Here is a 15,376-nt window from a genome sequence, read left to right on the forward strand (position 1 = left end):
CGTAATGAAAATAAATGGTAGCAGCTATGTGAAACCAATTGAACTGTGAGAGAGTTAGGAGGTGGAGAGGCAAGCGAAGATAACAACATATATCTTCTCTCCAGAATCAGATCAGAGTTGCCTCTTCTGCTGCTTATTTTCCCAGCAGAAAACTAGTTATTCTTCATTTGTGGAAGGTTTATTTATTTATTTATGTTAAGAAAAGGTTCTGATTGCTTTTGGTCTCAGTAAGACAAGATCTATTAATCAAATGAATAAACACAATGATTTTATAAATAAGGCCAGATCTCATTTAATTCTTATGGATACAAGCAAAAAGCCTTTTCTTGAAGGGGGGGGGGATCTAGAAAGGGGATCTCACAGAACTAGAACCCCCAGAGTAAAGAACTTACATTCCTCACAGGACACTGATACCCAAAGCAATGCTTTCCAAGCTGAACTGTTAGAGCTCATATGGTTAGAGATGTGCCCTATAATATGTATTTTATTTACAATATTTATAGCCAGCTAGCAAGTGTTAACATCAATACAACAACAAATTATGAATATCAAAACTACACCACAAACCACAAAGTTGGCTCGACACAAGCTGTATTTAGGACTCAAAAGCCAGCACTTTGATTGCTTTTTAAGAATATCATTTGTTTAACCAAAAGGAAACAGAAACAGAGCACAAAATTATCCCAGCTGTTGCACTTTTTATTTGCTTTCTAAGGAAACACAGGCATCTTTTGCTGTAATAAGTGACACAGAGAATGAGGCAAGAGCTATTTTTGTAGTCAGTGGATAAGAGAATATGATCCTCTTTATCATGTGATATTTAGTATATTTATCATCATGTCCATGTTGGCAAAACATTACTACAATAAATTAGTTCTTGCTCAATCACAGCTTTACAAACAGGAGGCATTTCAGAAATGGGGATGGGAGGAAAGAGATGCAAGAAATGGCACATGGCACATTTATGGTTACATACAGGGGGCCCGTATCCACAGATCCTGTATTCCTGAATTCACTTATCAGCAGATCAGATCTGCTGGCTGCCCCAGGAGGCGAGGGGAGCTGCTCCCCTCACCTCCAGAGGGTCCTCTGAATCCAGCAGAGGCTGTGTATTGCATATAGGAGGCGAGTAAATCTTTCAAGCCCACACTAGGAAGCACTTGACTTTAGCAAGTATTTCACCAGACTCAATGTTTTCATCATGAGCATCCAAGCCTTGCCTGGAACAATATGTACATGGAGTAAATCTCCAACAGCAACTTCTGAAGTATCAATTATTGGGGAGGGGAAAGAAGAGGAGAAATCAATCACACAGCAGCCTTGGTCACGTCTGTCACAAGTATGTTGCATTCTAGATGACCAGTAATCAATCTGTCAGTCGACACAAGTAAAGTTGAAAATAAATGGGGTTGGGAAGGGGTATTATAAACAGGCCTTTCTTTTAGCCTCCATACACACTGTGAACCAGAGTCCCAAGTATCCTCTAATTAGCACATGGAGCTACTGCAATAACTGGAAGCAAATTCAGTAGTTTCTCATATGACTCAACATCAGGAAACAGTTCTGGTAGATTAACAATGTAACCCTAAGCATGTTTATTCAAGAGCAAGTCCTTTGGAGTTCAGTGGGGCTTACTTGCCAGTACATGTGCTTAGGATTGTATTGCAAGGAAAACTTGAAACAAATATTTCCAGGAAGAAGAGGGGATGGGTGGGTGGGTGGATGCATGGATGGGTAAATAAACGGGGGAAACAAAACCCCACAATGCATGTGCTTGTTTTAGGTTACACAAGTTCTCACCAGAGAATGATCATAAAAGTGTCATGTTTCCTCCTCATCAGAATATGGTGAAAGAGGTACTAAATTTTTAGGAAAAAAAAAAGCCTTCTATAAAGTCAGGGTCATTTGCATAAAAATGTCAAACAAAGCTGTTACAGAAAATAGCAGAACTGTTATAAATAATCAAGGAAGCCTTCAGGAGAGTTCATTTCACCACCCACCTAGGGGACCCAGTAATGTCATGCTGGCAGAGGCTAAGTACTGGAAGTCAGTCATTTAGAAAAATGCCTTGTTAGAGAGCCTGGCAGCTGAAAAGCAAATGGTTGCTGGGAAGATACTCACCAGGTGTCAGAAAAGAGAAAGATAATTCTCAAAAAACTTCAGACAGAAACCCTGCAGTGAAGGTACAGAATAAGTTCTTTTTGATTCTTGCCTAACCAGGCAGAGAAAATAGTTTAATTCCCTCTATACAAATATCAAATGTCAAAAAGGGTTGATGCAAAGTGGCCTAATCAGATGCTTTTGAAGTCAACCCCATCTGATTGCACAGATATTCTTTAGGAGCCTTTACTATGATTTAAGCACTGAAGATCAGTGAGGACATCCTATGCTTTTCAAATCAAAAAGGTATCTCTAGTGCAAATGCATTATTAGAAAATCCAAGAAATCAAAGTGCAATTCCTTTCATTAAAGTAGCCTTTCAGGCCGGAACACCCCATGATGCAGGCAATTACAGGAACAACACTAGCCCATAGCTAGTGGGGGGGAGGGGGGAGAGGGAAAGGAGACTTAAAAGCAGTACACAGCAGTCTTTGTAATATAATAGGCATCCTTTTAAGCCATTTCTGCATATACGCAACAGCGATCAAAAGTGTGCAACTGTGGCTGGGCAGAAATGGGTTAATACTGTGAGATGGCATCTTGAACCCTTCTCATTCTGTATCTCCTCTTCTACCATGTCAAGTCCTCTCAACCAATAGGAATATACTGCAATGGCTAGCACTGTGAATGAGTTGGTGGGTTCCCCATGCACTCCATCCACCCTAATGGTGCACTGGGTGCTACCACTGCTGCTGGCCAGGTGGGCCTTCAGCCAGAGGTCTACCTGGCTGACTGCTGATATATGCCAGGATATACTGGTCATCAGCAGGACTCTCTTCATCATTCCTGCTCACAACCAACAGTTGATCGATTTACCACTGCACCTAGGCCATCAATAAGAGCAGTACTTGGGAATGATTTTTAGAGCCTCTAATGTTTATTGCACACTTGGTCCTAGAGATAGGCATTCACTGAACTGAACGCTTTAACTTGCATGAAGTTTCACTGATCATTGAAGTTGATATAAATAGTTCAAAAGTGTGTGAATGGAAGAAATGAAGAGCATTTAGGGGAACTAAGGGTACACTAGAAATAATGTATTTTCATTGATCCATTTTGCACAACAGCCCATGTGCCCCATCGCTCTATTCCTCTAACACTCTGGAGCAAATCTGGGGGGTTAGCTGTGGGCAAGGAGGGGGAACAGCAACAGGATGTTCCATGCAGAAACTTCCTTTCATGTATGCTAGGGTTAGGGTATCAGAAGCACATGGCAGGCTGAGACACTTTTAAAAGATGCTAAGATTTTTAGATAGTTTCATACTATTTGAGTCAGGTTTTATATGTCAAAAGTACTAAATATCTGCTAGATACAAAAACAAATCATTTAGAGCCCAATCCTATCCAATTTTCCAGCACCGGTGCAACTGCAATGCAGCTCCACAGTAAGGGAATAAATGTTCCCATACCTTAAGGAGACTGTGAATGCCTCCCCACCACAGGATGCAGTGTACATCCCATTGGAACAGCTGCACCGGCACTGGAAAATTGGATAGGATTGGGCCCTTAGACACCTAAAGTGTCAACTCAGATTAACATAACTATAACAAATAATGAATAATAATTTAAAAAACCACTTTGATGTCAAAACTTAAATGTTACATAGCAAAGAATTCTAGGCTCTTTTTCTTGATACAAATGGAAAACATTTCAGCTTTCTATATTAAACATTACAGGTTGAGACTAATTATCCGCTTAGTTCCAAGCACTCACCTGGTTAAAAAAAACGCACTATGACAAATCAATTTAAAAAACAAAGTTTCTTTGCTCCAGTGATTGAAAAACAGCCTTGCTGACCTTTTGACTCTAAGATAAGACTCATTAAGAAGACAATCCATCAGCACTTCACTCAGCCCCTCCCTTCTCCAATGTAAAATGATCACCTTTCTTTCACATGCTGGGGGAAGGAAGGGGTCCACAGGAGAGAGAAGGATTGATGGATTGTTAGCCTGCTGCCCCCCCCTCTCTCATTAAGGAGGCTGTTGTTAAAGGACAATTCAGTTTTTAAAGCTGATTTTAAAGGGATGCATTTTTCCCCTTCTCCAGGGATCAGCACATTCTCTCTCATTTGCAGGGGCCAATCATGTTGACTCAAATCTGTGTACAAAAAATCCATGTATAAATAGGCTGGACCAGTATTAATATATTATTTTTGGCAGAGTCATCCTACTTTGTAAGTTTAATGGGTGATGCCTCAAATACAGAGCAGAAACAATTAGTTTGAGGAATGGCTATTTACACAATAACTATGGGCACATTTTTTACATGCAGGATGAATAAACTACAAAATCCCAAGTGAAACTGGAGGCCAATGTCCCTATAATATAACTGCCTGATGCGTGCACACATACTAAACTCCCCTTGCTTACAAAGAAACATGTGATGGGAGAGCTAATTAGCGATGGAGTGTTATTACAAAAAAGTCACTTCCACCCTTGATAATTTACAAAGTGAATCTTATTATGAAAAGTGTGAGCTATGAAAGTTTATGCTTTCTTTGCTGACTATATACTTTGCTGACAGAAGTAGTGCTGGAAATATAATGAAATATCATGCTACTATATTTAAAATTTTAAGAGCCATGTTTTATAAGTTCCAACGGGCAGCCCAATCCTGAGCTGCCCAGGGCACCCAGGCTTAGCGGCACCGAGAAGGGCTGCCGCCGAATCCTGTGCCTCCCGGGCTACCGCAGGAGGTGCCTCGGTAAGCAGCCCCACAATGGGGCTATTCACTTTACCGCCGACCAAAAGGTAAAGGTCCAAAAGGTCTTGAGTCCAAGAGCAACTCATATTCAAGACGACATTTTTCTCAGCTTCTGCCTGTATATCACATATCTCATTTATTAGTTGCATCTCACCTAACGACATGCCCGAATCAATTCCTTATTACTACTAAAACTGCATATTAGACTTGCCTAGCAGTGCTTAAAACAAAGTCCAGAATAAAAGCCAGGCCACTCAAAAACAAAGTTTTGCTATCTATAGAGGTGTCCTAATTTATCATCACTTAAGATTACTGTGCTATTTATGCTTTATTAGAGACTGAGGGCACTTGTGCTACCTGGAAAACTAATATAAGAAGAGAAAGCTTTCCACGTAGCTTCAGCAAGGATGTTGGAAAATAGGAACAAACAGATCAATCAATCAATCAACAGTATTTATATACCGCTTTTCAACTAAAAGTTCACAAAGCGGTTTACAGAGAAAAATCAAATAACGTAAATGGCTCCCTGTCCCAAAAGGGCTCACAATCTAAAAAGATGCAAATGAATACCAGCAGACAGCCACTAGAACAGACAGTGATCTAGTGTCAGATCTGTCAAACAGATCTGATTCTTCCCTTGGTGAAAAAGTAAATTCAGTTACTTACATTAAAACTCAAAATATATTTTTGTTCAGAGAACGGGCAGTCTTTAAAGATTATAAAAGCTTTCCTTAATATTTCCATTAAACATCTTTAAGTAACTGTTACGTCTTTTATACGATATGGAAGCATTGTGAGTGCTAGGATTAATGGCTACGGATTGGCGCAGATTCAATACTGTCTGTTAATGAGAAGCGTTTGATTTTAGATTTGGAATCAAGCCTCAGGCCGCAACGTTCTTATGTTGGCCTTGCAAAAAGCCCCACGGAGCACATTTCTACTACCCAAGCATCTTGGTAGAACTAAAATTCAAACTGCCTCGATGGATTGGAGACCGGTAGAAAGTTACCTGTTCACAAAAAAAAAAAGTTAAATTTATTTTATCATTTCATCTGCAATGTAGGATAATCAGACGGATGGCAGAGATTCTGCATTTACAGGACTGGTGAAGAAGTTTCTCGTGCAGTGATTAGAGAAGTACCACTTTCTAAAAATACCTGTCCTTCGCATTTGGACAACTAGTATGGGATATCAACAAAAGCAAAAGTGTTCAAAAGCAGTTCATAAGATACCAGCCACTTTTGGAATTCACTTTTGGCTTCGGGCCTCTAGGATTTTGTTTAAGCAGTCCCCAATCTGTGCATTACAATGCCCTGGGATGTCGCGAGGCACTGGCCAAGGTGTCATGGGCTGCCTGCTACCCTGGCAGAGAGAGATTGTAGCTGGAGCCTCCAAGCAGCAGCAGGAGCTTAGCGCAGCAGGAAGAACTGCAGCTTAAAAGGTAAGTCAGAGAAGGATGTAAGGCCAACAGAGCAATTTATTGTTCTAAAGAACTGAGCAAGAGACAGCCCTTTTGAAATATAAATGCTTTGTATCATAAAAAGATGATATCTTTCAGCAGGATGACAGAGTTATTGAAAACTAGCTCTAAACACCACAAAACCATTTGTCTACGCTTGAAAAGATAATAAAAAGAGAAAGGGTCCTCAATAAATCCTCCTTAAAGTCTTCTTTAAAGCATCATTCAAAGCTCTTCTTCCATCCTGGAAGGCAAACACTGAACTTTGCTAGAAGGGTTTTCAGTAAAAAATTAATTAATTGGTACATTTAATATTTACAAAATGACACACTACTAAGGGTGCCGAGATCTAGGAAAAGTGTGGGAAGATACTGTGAACAAAATTTCTTTAACAACTTTGCCAATTAAATTCAGTTCTGATTCACCCTCATCCTTGTCAAGATTACCCAGTCATGCTAGCAATCTGATGCAGGTGATTTCATGAAGGGCAAGGTTGACTCTAGAAGCATCTCTACCACTGAAATGCACTGACTATGAGACTCACATAGATCTGAATAGAAAGCAGATTTAAATTCTGCATATCAATCAAAGCCTTGGGAATAAAAGTTTCTATCAAATACACAACCTCAAATTTTAATTGAAAAAGGTTCCATTTTTTCACATCAGATCGAGCTGCAGGCGAAATCAGAATAACGCATGCTGAACACTCAGAAGCATTTCAAGACACAACATAATGTAGATGTTAGGTTCAAAACATGGATGCTCCTGGCCATCAGAGATGTCTGAAAATAAAACTAGGTCTGTCAACAACTACAAGAGGATATACAGAACCCATTGGAAGAGTTATGCACTAGGCTTCCTGTCTTTTACTGAGTCAGTTGTAGAGGTCTCACACCTGCTCTGGTAAGTTTCTGTGGGGCTGGCAGTGTGCATCAGTAGAGGCTGTTGTAAATGCTAAATGCTAGCACAATGCTAGTTACGCTGGCAGGGGAGGGGGATAGGATTGGGCCGCTAGTCACTTAATGTTCGAACTTGCTTCATTCACTTACTTTGTTGCACACTTTGTTCAACAGCCCATTTGGTCTATATGTTCCCCTTTTGTTCTCAGCTTTGTTCATATTCTAGCTTAACAGTGGTTCTCATCTGCTAAGTTTTATTCATGGACTTATAATTCATGGATTTGTACAATTCATGGACTTACAATACCAGAGGTAAAAATTAATTTATAGCCCAAAGAGAAACACAGCAAGCTGAAGACAGGTATAATATAAAAAGAGGACTCAGAGCTGGTTCTTGTGAATTCTCCTTCACAATGGATGTGTCAAACGAGCATATCAGTGAATCAAATACTGATTTAACTTGTCATCTTGCTCTGTCATTCACTATCACCCCTTTTCCTCTGCCTGGGAAAAGATAAAAAACCATCTCTGTCTGGGAAAAGATAACAAAACATCTCCAAGTCAAGTACTGCAAGTGAAGGAGAAGCCAGAGAGGAACACAACTGACAGGCTTGAGCTACCATTTGATGCACTGGTATGCCTATTTGACAGCTCCATTGTGAATGGTACAGCACTGCTGAACACACTGTAAGATCTCTTTTCATATTATGCCTGTCTCCAGCCTAAGGTTTCATTCTAAAGCAGAGTATTTTCCCTATTCTGTTCCTCAGAATCTTATAACACCCTCAACCAAACTCATCCTCCCTTCAAAAACGATTCCATTCTCCCTAAGTGGCAATGGATTCTATGTAATTGGTCTCACCATTTCAGCACCCTGTAATCTTGCATAACAAGATAAACTTGGCTGAATTCTGATTTAGAACAGATGAATGTTTAACCCAATACTGAATAGCGCTATGAAATATAAATGTGAGCAGCACCAAAGTGCCATGCCAACAGGCTCACAAAGGCCTTTATGTAGAGCCTTGTATGTACAACATACAGTGCAGTCCTACACGTGCTTACTCGGAATTAAGTCCCACTGTGTTTAATTGAATTTTCTCCCAGTATAGGACTGCAGCATTATTGTTCTTTGAAATTTCAATGAAATAAAATAGTATTAGTAATGGAAAAAGTATTCAGAGAAATAGTTCCAAAATGCTTTCTGTTACATGGAGGTCAAGAAGAACAATTGAATGTGTGAAGAATCTAAAATAGATTTTTTTTTTTAAGATGCACTTCATCTTTTCAAGTGAGGCTGTGATCATAATTACATGTACTTATGAAGAGCTAGATTCAAAAATTAATCACAATTTGGGGGAATGATTTTATAATGGCAAAGCTTTAAAGGCAGGTAAATCTTGTTCAGGTAGGTAAATCTTGTTTAGGGAAAAGGCAAAGACAGCCATTATCAGATGAGCTTGAATTATTTCTTTTCAACCCTAGAATACATGGTACAGAAGATCTGTAATTATTGGGACTTCAACACTGAAATGATTTATCAGTTAATTTAGGCTTGTTATAGGTTATGGAAGCAATGCTAAACTTTGGTTTCGTGCTATTTATGAACTAGATTTATGATCCTTTTCTAATTTGCTGCCCTATGCTCTTACCTGATTAGTTTTAATCCGACTACTGTTTTTATGATATGCTTTTATCTGCTTTTAAATTATGTTTTTAACTTGTTTTAACCTTGTTTTGTAAGCCGCCTTGAGTCCCTTCGGGGAGAAAAGCAGGGTAAAAATAAAGTATAATAATAATAATAATAATAATAATAATAATAATAATAATAATATAATAATTCTCCTCTGTAAGTTTCAGTGAACACAGTCATGCTATCAGTGCTCAACAAATGCAATCAGAAGCATAATGCCACAAATAACATTTTGTGTTACTTTGACATACTTACACCATATCCTGTGCTGCCTAATATAGTGAAATTGGCACTAAAAGCTCTTAGTGAAAGTAGATCTTTAGTCTTTATTTGCCTGGTTTAAAAACCTAATCCTAAATTAGAAACTAATTAGAAACTATATTATTTATTTTATGAATTTAAATACCACCTTAAAAATGGCACATGGCAGCTTACAAAAAAAATCAAACATATTTAAAATTTAAAACATAAAATATTGCACTGCCATAAAAATACAAAACATTATTCATTGTGATTAATTCCATGCTCAAAAGGACAAAGCTAAACAACATTAAACCAAAATAAAATATTGGGTCTTAAAAATAATAACTGCCTCTTCAACAAAATGGGGTGCTACAGCAACTCAGACTTATTGCTGAATTCTCCCAATACATTTCTATGGTTTAACAAAGAACTTACACAAGCAAAGAAATAACATTATATACCCCAAATATTTAAACCAAATACACCCATTAGGCTTTCTTCAAAATGAAACAATTTAATTACATGGGTATTTGAATTCCATCATTGTCATTTCACTGATTTTAGAAAACTACTTTTAAAGTTAACAAGACTCTTGTGTCCCATTCTGAAGATAACATCTCCACGGTACGTTTGTGTTAAGCAATTGTATACAGTTCACAATGATGTCTTAAAACAAACTACCTGATTCACCTGCCTATAGCAGGATCATAACATAAGGACTTTGCTAGATTAATCTGGAAGGTCCATCTAATCTCATATTCCAGTGGTTCCCAATCTGTGCACTGTGGCACCCAAGGATTCTATGGAATGTCCCTGGCAGCCTCTTCTTCTCAACTCTCCCTGGCACCACCAACATGGATCAACATTCAGATCTTGCACAATCCAAAATGGTGGTGCCCATCTTCCCGTCTCTCCCTGGCACCACCATCTTGGATTGCGCAAGATCTCACACAATTATTGCAAGAATTGCGCAAGATCTTGCAGCACAATCCAAGATGGCGGCACCTGGGAGAACTGAGAAAAAGGGGTCATCACAAAAGAAGGGTGCAGTGACCACAGCACATTTGGGAACTGCTGCCATATCCTATAACTAACAGATATTTCTGGGATGGCTCACAAGCAGGGTATGAAGATAATAGCCTTCTCCGCTGTTGCCTCAAGCAACTCATACTCAGTAGCATGCTGCTTTTGATTTTGGAGGTAGCATATAGCCTTCATGGCTAACAGTCAGCAATAAACTTGTCCTTCACGTATTTGTCTAGTCCCTCTTTAAAGTCATTTAATCTACTGGTTATCACTGAATCTTGTGAAGGTTTCATTAATTATTGTGCAAAGAAGTGCTTCTTTGTCTCAAGTCTACACAATCAGTTTCACTGGATGATCCCAAGTTCTAGTATTATGAGAGATGAAGAGTTTGCTCAATGTATTTTCTCCTAATCATGTGTAATTTATTTATCATGTCCCTTCCTGATTGTCTTTTCTTCTAAACAAAAAAGCTTAAAATGTTTTTCAGCACAGGGAACAAAAAAGCTTAAAATGTTTTTCAGCACAGGGAAGATACTACAACCTTTATCATTCTGGTTGCCCTTGCTTGCAACTTCTCCAGCGTAATTATATTCTTTTTGAGATACAGCCACACTATAGATTCACACAGGCATTATGATACTGCCTGTTTTATATTTAGTTGGTTTTCTAACACCACCTAAAATGGAATTTCCCTAATTTCCCTTATCACACACTGAAATGATAGCTTCATTGAGCGATTAAAAAAAAAACTGTTAAAAGGCACAATGGCCCACCAGATGGTTATCTTTTAATCAATCATACCAAAGGACTGCTATAGTCAAAATATGCACTATACCTAAACCAAGCATGATGCTGCACTCCCAAGAAGTGATGTGTGTACCTGGGAAAGATGCCTTTTTTCCTTCCCTGAAGAATGGGAATTAACATGCTGCAGCTCGAGGATACCACTTTAAGAAACAAAAACAGAGGGTATCTTTCACAGACAACACAACACATCACTTCTTAGGAATGCAGCATCAAGCTTGACTTGCACGTATAGTGTGTATTTTATCTGAAGCAGTACTTCAGTATGATAGATTAAAAGATGGAGAACCTGATATACAGAGGCCAATGTTGCCTTTAACTAGACTCTTCATGGAGGTGGCAGAAAACTTGGTTTGACAAGGAAGAGAGATGTGCCTCCTAGCTTAAAGCACAGTCTGTTTTTCAAAGAACCTTCCTAACTTCTTAGTGGGTAGAGGAGAGCACTCTGTGTCTGGACCACAAGTAAGGAGAATGGTAGTAATGCTGTGTTATAATTTATTCTGTTAGCCACTCTGAATTTTAGAAAAGCACAGCATAAAAACCATCTGCAGAAGTAAAAACTGCAAGCAGATCTCCAGCAGCAGTTCAAGGTACAACTCTGTAAATGAAATGCTTGGAGTTGGCTCAACAAAGACCTCTTGACGTCAGTGCAGCTCAGAGTGCTCAGGGACACTTGAAACTCTGAAGATTACAAAACTAGACTGATTACTATACAGCAAGATTCTGTAAAGCAAAATTGATAGTGAACACTAGCTACTGTTATAAACACCATAGCATGCAAAAGTCCAGATCTGATTATGCCTCTTCCAATCCAACAATTTTTTTTAACAAGGAACTGTCACCAAAGCAAGAAAGATAAATTCACCTTATTAATGGGTTCAAGTCAAAACAGTAGCTGTGATGATAAAAATTAACCCAGAGGTCAATTTGAGGAGGTTTCAGCCAAATGCAACTTTTGTCAGCCATTACAGTATATTACTTGAACTTGTAAAAAATGTACTTTACTTACCTGAACTGTTTGGTACGCTGAAGGATCAAATCCTTTCACTGTGACCTCTCGAAAAACCCTTGGCTCTAGTTCTTCTTTGGTCAGATCACAGTGGTAAATAATACCTAAAATACAATTCATGTTTGTCAGTTCTACTGAATGGAAGTCATGGGAATTTAGTAGATCCAGATATATAAATACAACTCTAAACACAATTTCGAAGAAGTTCATGAATGCCTAATGCTCTCATTAGCTAATGCAGAACTCTGTATCTTGATCTACTCAAACTATCATTCAATGGAAAATTCAACTGATCTTTTTGAAGCAGACTAATTTTCAGGCATGCTGCCACTCGTATATTTTTGAGACGTAGTTAAGAATCTTTTCCTTCCTTCTTCTTTAAATTAAATGGTGGTTGAAAATCAACATTCCTTCTCAACCAGGGTTGTCAAACACAAGGCCTGTGGGCTGAAGGTGCCCCCTGGAAGCAATTTATCTGGCCAGTTATAATTGGGCTCCCCCAACTTGATAATTGGCTCTCTCATATCTTGAAAATATGAAGAAATTTGCACATTTTCCCTTCTGTCATTTGGAGCTAACGAGTTTCTGTGTGCCACTGCCTGGTCCAGTGGGCACAGCTGGGTTTGGTGGAGGAGCTGTGGTACTGCCACCTCTTGCAGCAGCACTCACAGAATAGCCATCAATGGAGCACCATGTGCTCCAATGGCAACCATTTTAGAACAGCAGAAGTGACCGCTGCTATCACAATAGGCATTGCATGGCAGCCCAATCCTGCATAGGATTAGACGAGCAGGCGCTAAACTCCTGCCCGTGGGCTGGATCCAGCATCTGCAAAATATCTTCCCCATCGTGAAATCTTCCCCATATTTGGTGGGCCACTGTGAGATATAGGAAGCTGGACCAGATGGGCCTCTGGCCTGATCCAGTGGGGCTGTTCTTATGTTCTTATCGTGAGCAGAGCTTACAATTCCGCATGGCGCTGTATCATCTTTCAATCAGATTGTTTTGAAAAGTTGCACCAGGTAGCTGCTTTCACTGCCCATTGCCCAGTAGGTTCTGCGCCCAGATTTCCTGGTGGAAGCAGCTGGCTGGAGTAACTTTGCAAGGGGATCAGATTGTAAGATAAGACAGCACCATGCAGAACAGTAAGCTCTGCCCCAACAGGGAAGGTTTCATTTTAAATGCAGCAGTCCCACAATTTGGAAACCACTGGATTAGACTATTAGAACGCTAATAATGTAAAGGTTATATAAGGAATTCATAGGGGGAATAGTTATGAAGACAGTGGTTATTCTCTATTAAACACCACAAATAAATCATTAGCTATTTAGACAGCCATCTTAGATCATATCACTCAAGACATTTACATACTGGTTACAATATAGTCATTAGCATATTGTTTACAATAAGTAGCATCCCAACTAGCACTGTTGCCAACGGAATCTTGCTCTGTACATGGAAGGAGCATTCTGTTCACATGAGAGGACCTTGAATGAATAGAACACTCCTGTTCACAGAGGGAGCTCCTGATGGCAGAAATATCATTATCTTCAAAGATTTTCACAAGGGCAAGCTCTAAATCAGGAGACTGTGGACCACTGAGGCAAAAACGGGAATTGTCATGGACGACATGCAACACCCCATCCCACCCCCACAAAAATATACATTTAAATTTGCAATACAGGTGGCCCATTATCCGCAGGGGTTCCGTTCTCAGAACTCCTGCATATAAGGGAAACCACGGGTATTTGAAAACTGTGGTTTTCAATGTGCCCCCCCCCCCCCCCGAACCCAACCAGACCTAAACTCTGGTCAGTCCAGAGACTCATCTGAAGCCTGGACCCGTTGAAAACTGTTTTCACCAAAAACCAGAAGTCACCTTTAAATGATTCTGGGCCTCATTCAGAAGCCCACAGAGGCCGCGGGCACACGCATAGCCTCTGTGGGCTTCAAAGGCCTCCAGAGGCAAGGACAGCACAGATCCCTTCGCCTCTGGAGACTCCAGGCTGGCCTGCACCACAGGTTTGGGGTCCCATGGATGAAAAAATCCAGGGTACCAAATGTGATACCCTGGGCTGCCTATAATTAGAAAAGATTTATTAGAGATTTATAGAAAAGATTTGTGGTTTGCTGCCAGCTGCAGGTGGTCCATTCTCTGCCCTCTCTGGTCATCCATGAAGGACTGCTTGCTCAGAGATGCTGGAAGTGATCAAAAGCTACTTTCTTTTTTCTGAGACCTCACGGACCACTTCTCAGGGTCTTGTGGACCACCTGTGGTCTCTGGACCACGTGTCTGGAACCAATGCTCTAAATGAAGTCAGATAAAAAGCTATATTTTATGTGAACAATTCTTCCATCAATGAATATTACCTTAAATAAGGCAGAGTGAATGGCAATAATGTTTAAAATATTTCCCCCCCCCCTCAAAATTCCATTCAGCTTTATTAAAAGTATTATCTGCTGAGAAGCATCAGAAACTGAGTAGCTTCCAAGAACTGGTTCACAGATTTTTCCTACATACACATAGCATATACTACATAAGACACACCGTTAACCTACCACTATTCACTGCTTCAGCATGTTAAGAAACAGATTCTATTTATTTTATTTGTACATGCAACAATGTGTATTTTCCATATACTTCTGTACACACTTATGTAGGTAAAAGATAACATGTGAAGTAGCCCAGAACATACTGCAAAGCAACCTATCTTACCTGGTGATAAGAAAGAAGTAAATTGGTAAAATATTTCATTATCTTTCTTTTGGCCGCTGTATCCCACAATGCTACCAACATCTAATGGAAGTGTTTTGAGATGGGCTCCAGTTGCTAGGTCATGAAGTTGTAGAACATTCTTCACATCGTGAAGGTAACACAAGACTAAGAAGTTGGATCTAACACAGGCCACCCATTCTGCCAATACAAAGGGGAAAAAAGTCATTTTCAGAATAAGCACTGCAAACTATCTTAAGAAAAACTTTATAAGTCGTCACTCTGAAAAATGTATGACTGTAAACAGTTACATTAAAACTTTCCTGAATTCTTCAGTCTAAGTGAAAATATATGTTCATTGGGATTACGAACACTGTGAAAAGATGGTTCTATGAAAGCTATTATAGACATGTTCTCTAAACAATAGTTCCGTTGGAATACTCTGAAGAAGCTTCCCAGTTACATAAAACTAAAAGATATTTCTGAACGCGCACATGGAGCCGAATAATATGTATTGGTTTTAAGACAGCCAAAGACAGCCAGACAATTTGTCTGCAGTGCACCCTACATTGTTATTAATGAAACATCTGCTACCCCATGAGGGCCTGGAAAATATAACAACTGTTGAGTGTACATCTTCGTACAAGACACTGTGCAAGTTTCTCCT

The 15,376-nt window shown here is 39.5% G+C and overlaps 1 protein-coding gene across 1 annotated transcript in view; it reads right to left on the reverse strand.

Annotated features, from left to right (window-relative positions):
• PREP (prolyl endopeptidase) overlaps window positions 1–15,376 on the reverse strand; it is a 73,515-nt gene that overhangs the window by 16,047 nt on the left and 42,092 nt on the right. The window contains exons 9-10 of the mRNA XM_066610227.1: window positions 14,713–14,910; window positions 11,997–12,100 (exon numbers count right to left, since the gene is read on the reverse strand). Coding sequence (XP_066466324.1) covers window positions 11,997–12,100; window positions 14,713–14,910 — 302 coding nt within the window. The remainder of the gene's footprint in view (window positions 1–11,996; window positions 12,101–14,712; window positions 14,911–15,376) is intronic.

This window comes from Tiliqua scincoides, chromosome 1 (genome assembly GCF_035046505.1).
Source record: "Tiliqua scincoides isolate rTilSci1 chromosome 1, rTilSci1.hap2, whole genome shotgun sequence".
Lineage (NCBI taxonomy): Eukaryota > Metazoa > Chordata > Lepidosauria > Squamata > Scincidae > Tiliqua > Tiliqua scincoides.